Raw genomic sequence first — 20,237 nt, forward strand, 5'->3', positions numbered from 1 at the left:
AACTACCCCCTTACAGCCATCTCATTCAATGCATGTTAGTCACAACAACCACTTACAGCAACATCATCCCATGGAAGCAAATGGTAACTCCTGCCTGCAGCTATCATATCCCATACATGCCATCCACAATGACTCTGCAGTTGTCATATCCCATACATGCCACCCACAATAACTCTCTGCAGCTATCATATCCCATACATGACACCCACAATGACTCTTTGCAGCTATCATATGCCATACACACCATCCACAACTACTCCTTGCAGCTACCACATCTGATATATTTTGGCCACAACTATCATTTACAGCTATCGCATTCAATACATGTTTGATACAACTACTCCTTCGATAGCCGTCCTATCCTACATGTCATCCACAGTCACTACTCCTTTGACAGCCATCCTATCCTACACGTCATCCACAGTCACCACCTATAGCCAAGTCATCCTACATGAGAGCCACAATTACCCTTTACACCAGCATCATCTCATACACTTGGCCCCAACTATCCCCTACTTGGAGCTCATGACATGCACATCAGCCGCAAATACCCTTACAGCTGCTATATTACATACATGTTAGCAGAAATTACGTTCACAGTTACCACTTCCCATATATGCTAGTCACCCATCATGCCCTTTCGTAAAAGATTTTTTAGTTACAAAGATCTAGTCTGATATTAGTTTGTTAAGATGCTCTTGTGTCTGCTGTGAAGAGGAGTTGCCTTGGCTGAATCAAACTATGGTACACCTCAGGTTCTGTATGGATAAAGGCTGTGGCAGTACCAGTCCAATATTGCCTTAACCTGCCAACGTGTAATGGCCTTACTTTTGATTTAAAGCAGACAGTCTGATGGGTCCTTCCACTTCTGTCAAATTAAAACCCACTGCAGCTCAGGAGATTATGAAGTGCTAAATCTGCAGTTACGTCACGTCACATCATGAGCTTTTGTTTTCCACTAAAAGCTCTAGAATACTGAATGCATAGTTTTTTTGCAGACCGCCACAGCTACTCCTACTGCTGCCAAACTTTCTGGGCCTTCATATACGTACTATTACTCACAACTTTTATCAACAGTCTGTAGGCATACCCACTCATGACATGTAAGACACATGATTAACAGACTTCTAATCTCGACTCTAGTCTTCCCCCAAATTGGGCACTTCCTTTTTTCTGCAGCTAGGATGCATCCAAGCATCATATATGTGCAAAGATGATTTGCAAACTCCTACCTCCTTTTTGTTAATGCTTAACATTCACACACTGTCACTTGGCCTCTGCTCCAAACAGAAATGGACAGGGCAGCTCTTCAGGGCATGCCAGTGCCCTCTGAGCAACCAGAACTACCACCTTAGAAACCTGGTTCTCCACTCATCATCATCAGCCCCCTTTTTCCCATTTTTTTTTCTACACGGGGTCAGGGTATCATGTTAACTGTTGCCAGCTCTCTCGATTCAGTGCCACACTCCTGCCTTCTTCAACACTCATGCCTGACTGTCGCAGATCTTCTTTCACACAATCCATCCACCTCTTTGCTGGACATCCTCGCTTCCTCTTACCTTCTTCCTGTCTGTCCCAAATCTTCCACATCAGATTGTCTTCTGCTTTTCTACACATGTGCCCAAACAACCGTAATCTGTTCTCTTTGATCTTTTCTGCAATTGGAGCTACTTTGGCTACTGCTCTTATGTCCTCATTTCTTCGTTTGTCCCACAGTGTGCACCCTACCACCTTTCTTAGGCACTTCATTTCTATCACCTCTAGCTTCTTCTACTGTTCTGCCTTTACTGCACAGATTTCTGTATGATACAGTAGTACTGGTCGCACCACTGTCTTGTACACCATACTTTTCAGCTACTTTGGCATTCTTCTGTCATAGACTACACCTGATACTCTATGCCAACTGGCTGCAGCCCGTCTGATTCTAGCTTTGACCTCTTCATTCAGACTACCCTTCTCCTCCCAGATACTTGAAGCTGTTTACCTGCTCCACTATCTTCCCTTCTATCTCTATTCTCAGCTTCTTCTGATTTCCCCAATTTGCTGCCATTAGCACAGTCTTATCTGTGCTTAGTTTCATCCCATGTGCCTTCAGATTTGTATTCCATTCTCCTATCCTTTGCTGAAGTTCTAGCTCAGAGTCTGCCTGCACTGCCACATCATCTGCATACAGCAGCTTTGTTGATCCATCCCCTCCAACCTGTTTGCGCATAGGTTGGTACTAGGCTAGCGGCCCTAGGGCCTATACAAGCCTAGTCATAACAATTCCCTGGCTATTTCTTCCCACAGTATTTACTTCCCTGGACCCCTGTCTAGCAGGGTGACTGACGTGATCCCCGGGGTGAATTTCCTATCGTCCATCCAATCATCAAGGTTCCTTCTGAAGACGGCCAAAGAGGCGCTCTGCTTGACATGTATGGGCAGTCTGTTCCAGAGTCTGTGGAGTCTCTGGGTCAGGAAACTATCCCCCCAGCATGTTTTGTTCATTGTGATGACAAGGTTTAGATCCCTGGAGCTTGTGTCTCTGAGGGATTGGGATTTCTTTAAGTGTAGCACGTCCAACAGCTCTGGGTTTGACATAGCCTTGTATGTTAAGCAGAGATCACCTCTGAGTAGACGATATCCGGCAGAGTATAGGTGGAGTTTTTTTTAGATGGTCAGCGTAGGGCATCTGCTTTAGGCCTGTGAGGTATTTCTGCGGTCTTTTCAGTTGTTGCAGATGTCTTGAGAGGTACATACCAAACGGGGCATTGTATTCTATAATGGGTCTAATTAGAGATGAGTACAGTGGGACAATGACCTCCTTTTTTCTGGATTAAAAGCCCTTAGTGATGAGGTGTGCCACACAGAAGGATCTTCTGACTGTTGTATTGATGTGGTTATCGAAGGTGAGACCACTGTCCACCTATGTCCCTAAGTCTCTTATCATACTTTTGGTGTTTATTGTACTGCCACCTATGTGGTAATTCACAGGTACATGTTTTTTCCCAAAGGGAATAACTACACATTTCTGGGCATTGAGCTTGAGCCCATGGCTCTGGCACCAAGCATCTGTTTCTTTAAGGCCCTTTTGTAGAATATCCACATCATCTGGGGATTCAATAATGGCTCCCAGTTTGCAGTCATCTGCAAACTTTGTTAGCCAGAGTCCCTTAGTGTTGGCCTGTACTTCAGAGAAGTAGATGCCAAACAAGAGCGGTCCCAGGACTGAACCCTGAGGTACTCCACTTGTCTGGAGCTGGATTTGGAGTCGGCTACTTTTACAGTTTGCTAATGTAGTCCATCACCAGTATGAACAGCAGTGGGATCAGAGCTGAACCCTGATGTACACCCACTGGGAACCCCTCTGTGAGGCCGAACACTGTTCGTACTTGAGACATCGAGTCCTTGTACATAAGCCTGCACTAATTCTACCAATGTTTCTGGGACTTCAAACCACCGCAGTACTGCCCAGATCAGCTTTCTTGGGACCTTGTCATATGCTCTTTCCAAGTATAGGAATGTCCAGTTGGACTCTCTCCTCATCTCTAGCTTCTTCTCAAGTATCTGTCTCAATGCAAACATCGGGTCAGTTGTGCTGCATCCCAATCTGAATCCAAACTGCTCATCTCCCATCTTACATTCTACTACTCTGCATATCAGTTTATCAATCACCCTTTCCAAAGCTTTCATGCAGTGTGATAGGAGTTTGATGCCTCTGTACTGACCACAGTTGTGGATGTCCCCTTTGTTCTTGTACACTGGCACAAGTATGCTTATTCTCCACTCATCTGGTATACGGCTTTCTCTCCACACTGCTATTAGTACCCTCAGGAGCCATTTCTCCCCTATCTCACCCAGCATCTTTATCATATCTGCTGTGACCTCATCTGAGCCTGCTGCTTTATCATATCTGCTGTGACCTCATCTGAGCCTGCTGCTTTATCATATCTGCAGTGACCTCATCTGAGCCTGCTGCTTTCCCTGACTTCATCTTCCTTAGTGCTGTTCTTACTTCTTCTAGGGTGGGCTCCTCTTCTCTCATTGTAGGCTGTTCCTGGGGCAGTACAGCTTCTGTGGGGTTTTCTTCACTCAGAAGCTGCTGGAAATACTCTTTCCATCTGCCTTTGATGGCCTCTGGGCTGGTGAGCAGATTGTTGCTGGCATTCCTTATAAAAGTTGTCTGACTATCTTCTTTATCTTTCTGTCTTTGTCTTGCAACCTGATATAGTTTCTTTGTGCCCCTTACTGAGTCCCTTTCCAGAAGTTGGTACAGCGCCTCTGCTACCCTATTCTCTGCTATTGCAACTTCTTTCTTAGCTTTTTTGTTAGCCAACCAGTAGTCCTTCCTAGCCTGGTCAGTCTTTTCTGTCTCCCACTTCTTCCTGCACTCCTTTTTTCTTTTGATGATTTTCTGGACTTCTGCATTCCACCACCAGCTTTCCTTATGTACCTAATTTCCATACGTGGATCGGCCACATATCTGTTCTGTAGTCCTAACACATGCTGTTTTTAGGCCCTGCCATTCTTCATCAACTCCACCTATTTCCTCCCCTTCTTGGGGTGCTAGAGCCCTGAGTAATTCCTTGAACTGCTGTACTTTCTCTCCAGTCAACTTCCAGGTCATCAGCCTGGTCTCTGTTGTCCTTAGAGCCTTCTCTGACCACTGCTTACAGCTGATTGTGGCAACTAGTGGTTTATGCTGTGAGCCAACTGTTTCACTTGGCATGACTTTGCAATCATGGATTCTGCCCCAGTGCCTTTTCCTTACTAGGAGGAAGTCTACCTGAGTTGCATGTTGACTTCTCTTGTATGTGATCTTGTGACTGTCGCTCTTTCTGAACCACGTGTTGGCTACTATCATGCCATTTACCAGACAGATGTCGAGAATGGCTTCTCTTTCTTTATTCCTGTTGCCCCACCCATGTGGACCCAGGCAGTCCTAATATCCTGTTCTGTCTGTCCCGATATGTGCATTCAAGTCACCCATTATAAACACCAATTCATGTTGTCCTGCTTTATCTAGTAGGTCCTGCAACTGCTGTCTGAATGCACTCTTTTCCTCACTATCACAACCCTGCTGTGGGGCATAGGCTGAGATTATGAATACTGCCCTATCTTACACTGGAGTCTGACTGCCATGAGTCTGTCATTAATTCTGATGATATCCCTTACTGCCTTCTGAAGCCTCTCTCTCACCACAATTCCTACACCATTTCTAGCCTGCCCTCTACCTGAGTAGTAGACTCTGGATCCCAAGTCAAGTGGCTTTGCTGCACTGCCCTTCCATCTCATCTCCTGAATACATAGGATGTCCAGCCTCCTCCGTATCATCATGTCATCTACTTCCAAGCTGCGTCCTGTCAGTGAACCTACATTAAGCGTAGCAATTCTCAGTTCGTTTGGCAGGATGGTTGGTTTTACGTCCAGCTTTCGCTCAACAGAGCTATCCCAGGTAACCCAGGCTGGGCAACTAGACACCAGCCAGCCAGTAGCTTATTGAACCAGTGCTGCTGGGCTTTATGGTGGGCACACACTGGTCAACAGGGGCACATATACCCCTCCCACCATTAGCACAGGTCCCTGGTATGGGTCAGAGTAGGCCGGGTCCTCAACTCACTTATCACCGGTAACTACCCATGCCCATTTTTGACGACATTAGTCAAGATGACCGAATCCCCTAGAGCCATATTTTATACCGTCTAATGGCTAGCCCTGCCACGGCGTGCAGTGTGTGATCAGTGTTCTCCTATCTTGAGGATACTGCACACCACAGTAGATGCTCAAAGTGGTTGGTCTGTACAACTCTTCCCCCTATAGGGCACCCTGTAGAATCTGTGCTGCTGCCCACAACTCCATTCATTGGTGAGTTTGTGATGGAAACACTCAGCATGCTTTTGGAGATGGGAGAAACCCCACAGAGACACAGGGAGAACATGCAAACTCCAAACAGGCATTGGTCGGAGGTCAGGATCAAACCCTGTATCTTCTGCATGGGAGGCGAAGACCTTAACCACTAAGCCATCTGGTCTCTTACCAACCAAACCTGATTCACCACTATCACGATAAAAATGCAGGATATAACACAATGATGCAGGATCCCAGAATTAGGAGCACTGGAGGACCTAAGTATATTTCTTCACACTTAATTCTGGATTCCAAAACAGTGCAATACATTTTTGAAAGAATTAAATTCTAGGAAAATAGCATAGGCTGAAAAACTATCATGCAAAATGAGTACAGAAAGAAACACTGGTTTACCTAACTTTAAGCCTATTAAAAGCCACACATGGATCTGAAGTGTTCTCAACATTGGTGTTCAAATACAATGGTAAATCAAAACAAGTAAGTACAGCTGTGTAAAATCTTACCATAATGGCAGATGTCCTTGCCTTCACTGCTGCTGTATTCTCAACAGATGGGAGAGTGCTAAAGCTCAAGAGGAAACGGGGGAGGCACAAAAGAGCCCTCTAAAAGCCATGAAGAACAGCACTAGCAAAATCAGCCCTAGCTCTAGAGATACCATCCAACTTGTAGTACTTGGTAAAAGTATGCACAGAAGTCCAGGTAGCTGCTTCAAAAATACAGTTAGTATCTAATTCCTTGAAAAAAGCACCAGAAGAAGCCACAGCTCTAGTAGAATGAGCTTAACTAAAGAAGGAAGGTTCTTGCCATGAAAAGTGTAACAAAAAGAAATAGCCTTTGAAATCCAAGCAGGAATAGGTTGCTTGGAAACAGCCAAACCTAAAGACCTAGGATGAAATCATACAAACAACTGGTCTGATTTTCTGATCGCTTTAGTTTTATCAAAATAAAATCTGAGCTGTCTATGCACATCTAAGGTATGCAGCACCCTCTCACTGTCAGATTGCGGAGAGGGAAAAAAGGTAGGCAAATTAATAGACTGATTAAGTGACAACTCATTAACCACCTTGGGCATAAAAGAAGGATTAGTACGTAAGGACACCCTGTCCTCATGAAATACCAAAAAAGGTGGACAAGCCATAAGGGCTTGCAACTCAGACACCCATCTGGCAGAAGTAAGAGATAACAAAAAAAACTCTCTTCCAAGAACAATGTTGCAAAGAATATAAAACAGCAGACTCAAAAAGGAGCCCGAGTCAATTTTTCCTGAAAGAAATTAAGAGCCCAAGGAGGAGGAACAGGCTACCTGGGAGGTCTAATATTCAGAACACCTTTAAAAAATTGCTTGGCCTCAAATCTAGAAGCTAATGAGGGTGTTAAAGGCAGACAAGCAGAAGAGCTGATAAGTGGGTCTTAATAGAAGAATAGGCCACACCAGCATTGAGCAACTTAAACAAATAAGAGAGAACCAAGTGAACATCCACAGAAAGTAGGTCCAGGTCATGAGAAAGACACCAAATAGAAAACCTCTTCCATTTAGACAAGTAGGATTTCCTAATAGTAGGTTTCCTGACCTCCTTCAGGACCTGCAGCAGCACCTCAGAAAAAAGGTGTCTATGAGGAATCAAAACCCTAATCACCCACAGTGTCATTTGAGGCATGGACAGGTGGGGATGGATGAGAGACCCCTTGCCTTGTGCGAAGAGATCCACCCCTGTGAGGTAATTTGTGATGATTGCCCTTGGCTAGATGCAGAAGTTGAGGGAACCAGTACTGCCACAGCCAAAAGGGAGTCACCAACAAGATTTTGGGAGCATCCTGTTGAATCTCGAACAGGACTCTCAGAATGAGAGGAAGGGGAGGGAATGCATAAAGAAACATCCCCTTCCAAGAAAATGAGAGGGCGTCCACCTTCCACACCAGAGGACTTGGGACTCTGGCACAAAACAGGGAAAGTTGTCTGTTCACAGCGGATGCAAAGAGATCTACTTGAAGAGTATCCCACTGGTGAACAATGTCCAGCAACACATCCCTGTGAAGCATCCATTCATGGGATTGAGTGAAGAACCTGCTCAGAGTATCTGCTACAATGTTCTGACCAGAAGGGACTAAAACTGCTTGATACTTGATAGCCAGATCCCATACCAGAAGTGCCAGTCAGCAAAGAAGATAAGATCACGTTCCTCCCTGTTTGTTGATATACCACATCACTGTGGTATTGTCTGAGTACACATTGAGAGGCCCTGGACAGAAAAGAGGATGAAAGGCCTGAAGAGCCAGCAGAAGAGCTCTCATTACACGCATCATCATGGATGGCGCAGTGGTGCAGCGGTAGCATTGTCGCCTCACAAAAATAGGTTCTCTGGTTCGATTCTCGGCTGGAGTGCCTTCTGTGCGGAGTCTGCATGTCCTCCCTGCATTCGCATGGGTTTTCGCCAGGTACTCCGGTTTCCTCCCACATTACAAAGACATGCGTCTGGAGTGTTTCTCCCCAGGCCTCCACTGAAATTTGGCTTCATTCCAAGTTGGACTTTGCCGGTAAACAAATGTTAAATAAAATAAAAAGAAAAAAGAAAATAAAAATCTTCTTGACACTGATGTGCTCCTCCTGCTGACAAGGTGACCACACTCCTTGCACTTTTGGGGAGCCAAATGTTGCCTTCCATCCCATGTCTGAAGTGTCTGTGAACAATTCCTGAGAGGGAAAAGGGGGATGAAAAGGGATCCCTGGATTCAGAGATAACTGCTGAATCCACCAGTGAAGGTCCTGTCTGAGACAAGGAAGAAGAGGAACCACAAAGTCTAGAGGATGTGCATGTTAGAACCACATTGACTTCAAAAACTACTGAAACTTTCGCACGTGGTTTGGCCAGAGGGATCACTGGAATGGAGGATGCCAGAAACCCAAAGTTCTCAGAAACTCACTGACAGTAATGAACCAGGAGGAAGAAGAGTTTGTATAAAATAAAAAAAAAAGAAATGAAAGTTAAGGCTTTTGGAGGGGGCAGGGATGCAAGCACTGGCACCGTCTGAATCCTGCAACCCAAGAAAGACATGATTCTGAGGAGTCGTCAGAGAAGACTTTCTGAAATTAATAGTAAACCCCAGGCTATGAAGACGGGCAATGGCAACATGAAGTCTTTGCAAAGGGGACTCTGTAGAGGATGCCTGATTCAACAGCTTATCTAAGTAAGGAAATATCTGGATCCCTTGAAGCCTACAAAAAGCAATCACAGAAGCAACGCATCTGGTGAACACCCATAGTGCAGTAGAAAGGACAAATGGCAAAGCACGGAACTGAAAATGCCAGAAAGCAACAGAGAAACACAAAAACAGCTGAAAACGGGATGGATCAGGATATGGAGATAAGCATCCTTGAGATCCAGACACACCAATAGGCCTGAGGGAGCAAGACAGGAAACAGAATCTGAAGGGACAACATCCAGAAGGAAGACACTTTTAGAAAAGTGTTTAGATGAGACAGGTGTAGAATAAGTCTGCAAGTGTCCTCTTTTCTGGGCACTAGAAACAGTCTGGAGTAGAACCCTTTCCCCATTTAGGACACAGGTGCCTCTTGAATAGTATGATGAGTCAAGAGATTTTGAAGAACCTCTGGGAAAAAGGGAAGTTGTTTCCAAGGAGGCTGAGAAATGGCCATAATAGGGGGACAGAATTTCCACACCATGAAGTACTCCTGTCGAATAATCGACAGAACCCAAGAATCCTGGGTGATCTGAAGCCAAACAGGAAGACAGACAGAGAGAGAGAAAGGCAAAGAGAAAGAAGAATGTGGCTGGGAAAAGACAGACAGTCATACAGCACCTGGTCTGTCCAAAAATGAAAGCTGCAGAGTCCCTGAAAACTGAGTAGCTTTAGCAGGAGGAGATCATTTGCCACTGTTCCTACCTTAGTAGAAGGGCGTAATTGCCTACGAATAAAGGCAGGCTTAGCGAGGTAGTTTCTCTGAAGTTTAGGCACAGGAGAAACAAACACATGTTTAAGCTCCTGTAAGGCCTTGCCCTTATCCTGAAGGAACTTAAACCAGCAGCAGCTTCCCCACACAAATGTTTAGAATCCGGAGGAGCATCCATCAACTTAGCTTTATCATCATCAGGTAGAGGTTAAAGCCTAAGCCAAGAATACCTCCTCATCATTGAGCCAAAACAGCACCCCTAGAACAGGCATCTGCTGCATCATAACTACACTTAATAGAATGATGAATGACTTGAGAGGAAGTCCCTAACACGGAATGAACAAAAGTTTTACCCTCAGAGCCTGGAAAATTAGAAATATATTGACAGGCCTGAGAAAGAAGAGCCAAAAATACCTAGACATATGGGTCTGGTAATTAATAGCCCTAACGGCTAGGGTAACAGAAGTGTAAACCTTCTTACCCAATCTTTCCATAGTTCCTGCTATCCTTGTCAGAAGGTAATAACATAGGGGAAAGAAGAAACTGAGATGGCTTATCAGAAACTACAGACACAGCAGAGGGGTCAGCAGCAGGACATTTATATAGGACAGAACAATCCTCAGGCACCCTATAAAACCTGTCCGGTTTCTTGGGAGCAGGGGGGCAGAGAATCAGGTGCACGAGAGGCATTGGGAAAAGCAGCCAAAAGAGGAGGAATAGCCCCATGTTTAAGGGGATTCCAACTGCAGCAACTCACAGTACCTCTTATGGATAGCAGAGACCTGGGCACAAACCCACTTAAAAAAATCCAGCATCCTATAGAGTGTGTCCCCAAAGGAAATGTCCTCAAAAGGAACATCTGGACTAATAGATTCCTCCTTCTCTGACCCATAAGTCTAAAGGAGAAGGAATATGAGTAGAATAAGTCAGGGATTCATTATCTGAAACTGACTCATCCTCAGAAGGATCCTGTTCTCTGGGCCTTTTAAGGGGAGTAGAGGACCAAGGAGGAGCAGGAACTGAAACCCCTTGAGGAGGCTTTAAGGGCATTAGGGTTGGGAGGGTGGCCTAATGGTCAAGGTATTTGCCGTACAATCACAAGGTGCAGGGTTTGAGTCTCACAAGGGATAACTGGCTAGGCTTAAAATGGCTCGTAAGGGCAGTTAGCTTAGTACTAATCTATGAACCTATTAACGCAGTAAAGAGCTCCTGAGTGAAGGCCTGCCACTCACTTTGTGGATCCCTGGGTGCAGAAGAAGCATATTTATTTTTTTTTGTTAAGGGAATGTCCCCTCCAAAAAACTGAAAAGGCTCAGACTCAGGACAGCAGTTGAGAACCACAGTATGACTTTCTTCCCCAACTAAAATCTGAAGAACTCCCCTAGGCCTCTCAGAAAAAAATTCAATTGTATTTCACCCTGAAGATCAGAGACTGATACCTGCAAAATGACCTCAGGAGAAACACCTGGCAGAAGCTGGACAGCAGAAGATTCCAGTCGTACCTTTTTCATCTTCTTCTTCCCTCATGGCTGACCCTCAGGGTGGGAGATTCCTTCCAATGCATCTTTAGCGAGAAGGTTAAGATGCTAGTTCTCAAGATAAACAGAAAGGGAAGAAAGTCTACTGCGAAGGGTTTTCCGGAATGAATTAGAACAAGATGTATGGTCATGAGAAGCTGCTAAACATAAAAGACACTTACCATGGCAGTCATTATGCGGAATCTGTCTCCCACACTGGCATTTACCCTTCCTGGATGGCATTAACCCCAAGGAGCACAAAAAAAGTAAGAAAAAAACAAAATCCCCAATGGGGAACTTACCTGCCGCTGCAACAAAAGTCAGCAAACAGATCTAGGTCGTCACTGGAGAATGAAAATGCATTCAACTGGCAGAAAATGGACATAGGTAAACAGACCGACGGTAAAAAGATACGTTCAGTTCTGATAATGGTAGGCCTGAACGTCTAACTTCATGCCCTATGCTATGCAAGGAGCATTTGGGTGACATTCGGCATACCTTTCAAAAGCAACAAGTAGTCTTTGGCAGACTGGCCGGACATGTGGGATTTCCACTGCAGGGAATCCCATCTGTTAAGAATTCTGCAGCAGTGAATGGAAGGACATCATTAAAGTTAGCAATTTCATATTAAAATAACCACACTACTAATATTATAAAGTCTCAAATGGTGGCATGTATTGCTGGTCTATAAAATGACACAAAGTGTGTTGTGCAATAAAATATCCCTTTTAACAAGACTACATTTGAATATTTTGTATCCTTTAACTACTTGCTTATCTATCGCAGTTCAACCAGTGTTGACCAAATCATAGAGAACCTTTTCTTACATTATTTCCTGTCTCAGAGTTCTTGGGTAACTGCAGAATCACAACATTCTGTGCTGGTAATTGTGTAGAAAGGCAAGAATTAAGACCCTATCAAAAGCTTGGATCACTAGATTTACAGGTCAGCATTCAACTAACCTCACCTCCATTCCAAAACAAAAGACCATTGCTACAACACTGTGCGATAATACATCCAGAAGTGCCATAGTACACCAAGATGGGAATTACCACACTTAGGTGTTACATAGGAAAACATCATCTTTCCTCAATAATAGCGTGGAAACCACCAAAGCAGGTCACAATGGGGCACGGAAAACCACCAAAGCAAGTCACAATGTTCACGTCACATAACTGAACTACAGTGCATCCTACCACAATTCTACAGCTCAAAACTATAGTTTATGAAAATACAGTAATAAAATTAGTTACTAAGCAGTGCAGTAAAGTGTGTTGGGAAATTATGGAGAGTCTCTCTACGATGCGGCTAACTTGATGTTCTCAACTCATGAGAAAAAGACGATGGTGAGACTTGTGATACACCACAACAAATGTCTCTAAATATTCCTAATAACCCAAAATCCAGTTCCTCTTTTCTGGAACAGGAGAAAAGATGCAATAAGTTATCCATTAAGCAGAATGAACTATTTCTAACAAAAGGTGTGTCAGCATCGTTGTGTACAAAATCTGTCTGCATTTAACTTCTTGGTTACACTTCACAGGTCATCTTTAAATGGTCTCGGGTCTTCCACAGTTTAAAAAAAAGTTGTGTTTCAGAAGGATCAAAAAACTCATACCTCAATGAAAAATACACAAAATCAGCAAGAACTGCAAACTGTTTGCCTTCTATTTATAATTTTCAAATGACATTCTTTCACATTGTCCTAATGAAAACAAACTGAGATAACAGGACAAAAACTATAAACGTTTCATGCACACATATGACAAGGTAAGCAGATAAGAAAAAAGAAAAGTTTACAAAAACTGTATATCTGCCTTTAATTTCTATTATTTTATTTAGTTTCCTATATCACTGAGCAAAGTTCCTGTTTACAGATATTAACAAAGATTGTATACAACAAAGCAAATGTTCTTGCTTAAACACAAAGCAAATATATAAATCTTAATCTAAGGTTTAAAATCATACCTTAAAATTAGGTATTCGGTGATGAACTGGTCTGGGAAAATTTGCCAAGTTATGCTCCTCAATATAGTCCCAAACCTTCTGTCGAATATCTGACTTGGTTACACCTAAAAATGCAAAAGGTTATTAAACTGGTTATCAAAAGAAAAAGACCAATAATACAGTATTTGCCACAGATCTACAGTCCATACATTCATAGGACAATAATAGGCTAACTGCCCTGAAGGGACATTTTAAGGCTGGCCAATAACCTGAAGTCAGAATCAAACCCTCTACCCTGTATCAATGACAAGAAAACCTTAACCATTATGCCAAACCTCCCTTTTTTAAAAAGGTACCTTTGCAAGGGGTACCCGGATTCGAACTGGGGACCTCTTGATCTGCAGTCAACTGCTCCACCACTGAGCTATACCCAAATGAACCACTTAGCATCTAAACTGTATTATGCTGACAATACAAAAAAGTGAGTTTTGAATCCTGTGCCTCCGAACCTCAACATATGTAAATATATCAGCTTAGAGATCATGCAACTTTGGAACAAAGAAGTTTCCTTATCTCAACAGTTCTGCAGGCTCACTCAGTATAACTGGCAGTCTCCAGCAAAACATGAAAGTCAATTAAAAATAACTATTCCCGTTTCAACTAAATATATTCTAATAATCATCAGGTATCCCACATTCTTGCAGAGGTAAAAAAACATATTACAGCCACAGTCCCATCACATAAACAAAAAGGTACCCCCAGGTATTAGCGTACATTAAAATAGTCACACAAACGCCTCTGATCTGTAAGGACAGGCTCAATGCAGAAGGCTCCATGAACGGTTTGTGTTTTCTGTTGCTACTCCTCTTACAAACAGGTTTCTGCTGGTGGCCACTCACGAGCCCCTTCTCCATCTCAGGTTAAGGACCCCTACCTATTACAGATTAGCAAGAACAGGTCCAAACTTCTGGGCTAGGATATGATGCTCCATCTTACATTTATAGAAACCAAGACACAGTTTTATGTTGTTTCTCTACTTCAATCAAAACATTGTACTTTAAGCAGTCTGTTTACCTAGATTACTGTGCTCAGCACTGTTCTACTCTTAAAAAAATAACTTTGATGCAGATGTTGGTGCCAACCATTGGGAAACTTCTCCTTAAAACAAACCTGTACAACTATAAACCACTTCAAAGAAAGAGCACACTTTTCTCCCTAACTCCTGGATAGACACAGGTTCGAAAAATAAATAAATAAATAATATGTAAACAGTTTCCTTCAAAACAAGTTTTCGGACTTGAGTTTCCATGTTCATTAAATATGTTTTGCAGTGGGATTGGTGCCCTTATGTGCTTACTGCAAGTCACCGATGTCACTGAACCCAGACATTATAGGAATTCTTACTCCGATCACCTTCTCTAAGCACTCGGGTTTTTGTCCAGTGTGCACTTTCACAAACTTGGTGAACTTGCAGAGTGACAAGAGCTGAAATTCTGATTAACCAAACCTATTTGTTTGCCCCCTGCTGCCTGCCAATCGTCAGTCCCCCCCTATAAACTGGCCCATTTGTTCTCCATCAGCAGGGTGAGGGCTGGACAGAAGAGGCCCTCATTTAGGTAGTCACTGGAGATTGTGGGCGTTGTTTTTTTTTTTTTTTTCTTTACAGTTACACCCTATTCCCCTGCACATACTCAGCAAAGCTCCAGGCAGGGATATGCAAAGGCTGACTGTGAAGTCTATCCCATCACTCCATGAAGACCACTTCTTCAAAGCAGCTCTGCCCTCCCTAGGGTGCATAAGCAGTAGTTTCCCCAGATTGCACCAGGGAAATCACACAAATCAGTGTGCCCCCAAGTGCTCTCAGCTATCCCCACTCCCCTGGGAGAGGCAAGCAGATCATACCTATTCACTCCACCGCTTCCCTGTCTACCTCATCTAGTGCTGGGGTGGCCAATCAAACTCCACTCACCACTGTGATAGTTAAGGCACCATCCCTCTGTGTCAAGGAGGCAGGCTGCATCTCTCTGTGCGAAAGAAGACATTTGACCATGCTTTGTTATTTACTTTGCGCCACAGAGGAAGTTTCACCATGCTTTATTTACTTTGCGCCACACAGGAAGTTTCACCATGCCTTGTTATTTACTTTGTGCCACAGAGGAAGTTTCACCATGCCTTGTTATTTACTTTGTGCCACAGAGGAAGTTTCACCATACTTTATTTACTTTGTGCCATAGAGGAAGTTTCACCATGCTTTCTTATTTTACTTTGTGCCATAGAAGAAGTTTCACCATGCTTTGTTATTTACTTGTTTAGATTTTTGTATAACAATGTAGCACGTATATAGGTATGTAATGCTATTCATCACTCAAACCATTCAAACCAAAAAAGATGCAGGGGCTTCAGTCAGAGACAACATGCACTAGTTGGAACATTTACTTCCAAACTGTGTATGCCACTCAGGGCTTCAAGGCAAACAAACCATATAACAAGAAGAAACAATATTTGTTCTATATAATAAATCTCAAAATTTCAAGTGTTCCATTATAAAGTCCAAGGCTAGTTTTGAACTTAAGGTCGTTATCTCTAACAAAAACACAAGTCTTCCTAAAATATAACAAGCTGTATTCCTCCAATCTGCTACCTATTGGTATCACTTATTCTAATCCTGAAACTACTGCACACATATAATTTAACAAAATCAGCTCGAATGTCTCCTCAAATCTCATTTCATTGCTTTCCTCCAGTGCCATCAAGTTACCCCCTCCGCACACTCCTCTAATTCAGATCCAGTCTGGCAAAAAACTAAGAACACCAGCTCTGTGGATCCAGATAACATCCTGGACGTGCCTCCCAGTAAGTGCTAAACATAGTTCAGTTCAGCCTCTTCTGAATCTGTTCAACCAAAGTCTCTTCATCAGTTACATATTGATAGTTTGGAGAACTGCCAAAATGGTACCACTGCAAAACGGTGCCCCACTACAGATCCTGGTAATTAGAAAAACCCATAAATCTCACCAGCATCATCTGTAAGGTCATAAAACACATCACAGACCTTATACACAGCAAAGTTGATGATCTACAGTTCTTTGAGCAAAACCAATCTGGCTTTCCGAAAAGAAAGACTGTGTATACTAAACCTTGTTGATTCTCTGAAAGTGTCACGGAGGGCCTGAAAAAGGGAAAGGTGATCCACGCTGCCTCTGCACATCTGATTAAAGCCTCTGACACCAGCTGCTATGGATATATTATTGCCATGGTTACAACTGAACATTAATCTGTATATCAGCCACTGGAATGCAAAGTGGCTAACAGGCAAACCTCATCCGATAAAGATTACTGACGTCTCCTTCTTACAAAGAAACAAGTCAAGGCCATGCAGCTCAGTCCTTGGCCCACTCTTCTTTGGCGTCTACTTCAATATAAAAGTCAAAGAGCTTTGTCTAATCAAGTCTACAGATGACCGAAAACTTGGTGTCATTATGAACTCCTCTCCAACAAGGGCCAAATCAGTCAAACGCCTGGCACAACTATCACAGGCTCAAACAACAACAAAATTTGGAAAGCTAGATATCCCTAGTTCAGACCATATACAAGTTCCTGCCCCAGCCCTATGCCTTAAAATTGACACAGACATTAGAAATCTGGGTGCTTTTGCTAATAATGAACTGTCCTTTCATTACCATGTATCAACTGTAGTTACAAAATCATTTTACCTGACTTGGTTAATTTTCTACAGCATCAACTCTAGGTCAAAGAAAGTTTTAGCTTCAATGTGTTTAATTTGTTTCATGTGCCATACAATTTAAGTTTTAACAAGTTCACATTCTGTTAATTATGCTTAGTCAATTCAGTATTGATGACAATTGACTTCTGGACATATTTCTTTTCCATTCAACTTTCTTAGGACTCCTTCTCTATGTCTACAGTGATGTGCATGTGCTAACTGTGGTTAAGGACTTATTTCCACCACCCAGCATCAACTGCCTCACCATTCCTTGGCCAAAAGCAAACAAGCTTCACTAAAGTCTTGGACCCCTGAGTGCCATTACTGCCGGTGGCTTACTGCTGTTAAGGACTTATTTCCACCACCTGATATCAACTGCCTCACCATTCTTTGGCCAAAAGCAAACAGGCTTCACCCAAGTCTTTGACCCCTGAGTGGTGTTACTGCCTGTGGCTTACTGCTGTATGTTTATGAGTTTTTGCTGTTAACTTATACTTGTTGTATACCTCTATGTGGTTTTCCCATACATCATCATTCCCCCTTTTGCTCTCTATTTCTCCCTTCTTTCTCCATACAATTGGCATCTTTTTATCTTGCCCTGTCATCCTATTCTATAGTTTACCTTGTTTTCCATTTACCCCCACCATCTTTTAAACAGTATTTATTTACTTGACTTGCTCTCTTCATTTCACTTATAACCCTGTTTCAATACTGCTAGAGTTCCTATTTGCAGTACAAACAATGCATACATAATAAATTAGCAAACACATTTTACTCTACAATTAAATAGTAAAAACATTCAAATATAACATAATTTCCTTACTGATTGTTTTTGCAAGCAAAACATCCACTTGTGACTGGTTCTACCTGTTCCATTCACCCTTGCTTTGCTTGGGATCACTCTGCTCTCCTACCCTACACCCAATTCCCACACACCCCCATTTACTCTACATTTATACTCTCTAAACTCCAATGCCTTCCCCAACACCCCCCTCTTCTTCCTGTCTACCTCATCCAATCAACACCCACTAATCAACTCATCTTTCCCTCTACTCTACTTCCAACCTTCTAGTACACCCTAACCAAACCTATAATATACACACACTGCATAGTCTCCTTCTACTCCCACTGTACTACACACTTTACACATTATTCTTACCACTCCCCTCTGTGCCTCTTTTACCTTCCAGGTTCTATAATTTCCTCTCCCCACTTTTTATCTTGGCCTCCACTAAACTCACCCATATACACATTCCACTACTTTTCTATTATCCCCTATATTTCTCTCCCTGTTCTTCAGTCTTCCAACTACTTGTCTCATCTACCCCTAAATATGCCTGAAATCGGCATCTTCATTCCCTTTCTTCTTCTGTTCTTCCTACCAACCTATCATGTAAATATTTTATCTATGAACTTACCACCCACATTTACCTACCCACCATTTAATACTGATAAACACTACCTGGTCGCATCTCCACCTAATCTTTCTAATCTCCCAAATTTTCTCATATACAAATATAAATTCCTGAACACTCACCACCATGTTCATTTAATAAAGTTCAAACACTCTATTCAATACACACTGCCTTATCTATCCAATAGCTTTAAAAAATCTCCTTATGTGAAGACATTCATCCTAACCCCAGCCCTAATGTCTCCACCAAACATAATTCCAACCTCATTCCCTCTACATCTACTCATACTGTAACACCTAAGTACCTAACTATTACCTCTATTAACTTACGCACTCTAATTAAAATCTGTGAATTTCACTCTCTACTCTCCTGACATAGTAATTCTTACAGAAACCTGACTTAAACCTCATATTACGGACAATGAAATACTTACACCTGGTTATATTATCATCCACTCTGAGAGATTACATAAAAATGTGATGGTGTTGCAATACTACATTCAAACCATCTTACCTTCTCTTCACTGTCTACAAGCCCCCCTAACTTTTATCATTTCAAAATTATAATTGCCAACTGCAAACTAAACATTCATAAAAAGCTATGTACAATAGGTGTATATATATCCCTCCAGGGAATAACATCCTCATTCAAGGAATTTCTCTCCTGGACCAACAACTCTCTCTAACGGAACTATAATTTTTGGTGATGTCAACATCAACCGGTATACCTTAAATACTGACTTCCATCATGGCCACACTCAACTAATTACCTTCTTTACCCATTACAACAAATCCACAAACACGGGCAGCATGCTAGACTGAATCCTAGTATCCAATCCTAGTCTATACTAAAACCCCAAAACACCCTCTGATTCTATCAGTGACCATTTCCCAACTTACGTTCAAAGCTTTTCCCCTTCATCAGGCTAAACAACACAAATATAAAGAATGCCGCAGTCTCACCAACTTTAATCCTTATATAATTAACAGCCCGCTCTCTGCCACAAACTGGTCCTTCCTCTTTAGCCTAACACTACATGATGCTGTTCTAAAATTCAATTCCAAATATCCTCTCAGAAAAAGGAGAGTTAAATATCTCCATGCACCTTGGCCATCCCATTCCACCCAAGCCCTAATGCACAAAAGGGATGCTACATGGAAAAATGGTTTAAAATCTCAATCTCCCAGCCAGCTACTAACCTACAATCAACTTTGGAACTTAAAAACAAGTCAACAATAACAAAAAAAGACCTACTATCTTGAACTACAAACTCACCAAGAAAACAATCCCAAAATATTCTAGGTGACCATTAAGAAGATTCTTCACCCCGATTCTTCTGGCATACCAAACCCTTGCCCTGATGACTCTCCCTTTGCAACTGCCATAAAGTTCAACTTCTACTTCATGGACTCCATAGTCAGCCTAACTCAAAACCAACACAACTCAAATCAAACTCCACCTCTCTCACCTCCCCACAATAATGCAACTTTTTCCTCTAAAGCCCATCCCTACCTCATTTATCAAATCACTGGTGTCTAAACTTAAGCCCTGTTGTCCCTTTGCAGACAATCTACCAACTGAATTTCTAAAAATAGTGGCTAACTCCATAGCCTGCCCAATCTCCATACTGATAAACAGGTCAGTCCAAGAATCTATAATCTCTTTCATCTGGAAACAATTCTAAGTTATTCCACTTCATAAAGGCGGAAACTCTACTGAACTCACACACTATAGGCCCATGGCTGTACTGTCCCCTCTCTCAGAAATACTCAAAAAGTGCATACACAAACAACTTGTAGATTATCTCCTACATGAAAAGCTTCTCTTCCCAACCCAAACTGGACTGCACCCGTACCACAGCACAACCACTGCCTTAC

General features: G+C 42.6%; 1 protein-coding gene across 3 annotated transcripts in view; it reads right to left on the bottom strand.

Moving 5' to 3' along the window:
- MTHFSD (methenyltetrahydrofolate synthetase domain containing) overlaps positions 1 to 20,237 on the bottom strand; it is a 601,324-nt gene that overhangs the window by 545,393 nt on the left and 35,694 nt on the right. For all 3 annotated transcript variants that reach the window (XM_044082038.1, XM_044082037.1, XM_044082036.1), the window contains exon 2: positions 13,243 to 13,346. In XM_044082038.1, the coding sequence (XP_043937973.1) occupies positions 13,243 to 13,346 (104 nt within the window). The remainder of the gene's footprint in view (positions 1 to 13,242; positions 13,347 to 20,237) is intronic.

Source organism: Protopterus annectens, chromosome 8.part1 (assembly GCF_019279795.1).
Source record: "Protopterus annectens isolate FY-2018-M chromosome 8.part1, PAN1.0, whole genome shotgun sequence".
Lineage (NCBI taxonomy): Eukaryota > Metazoa > Chordata > Ceratodontiformes > Protopteridae > Protopterus > Protopterus annectens.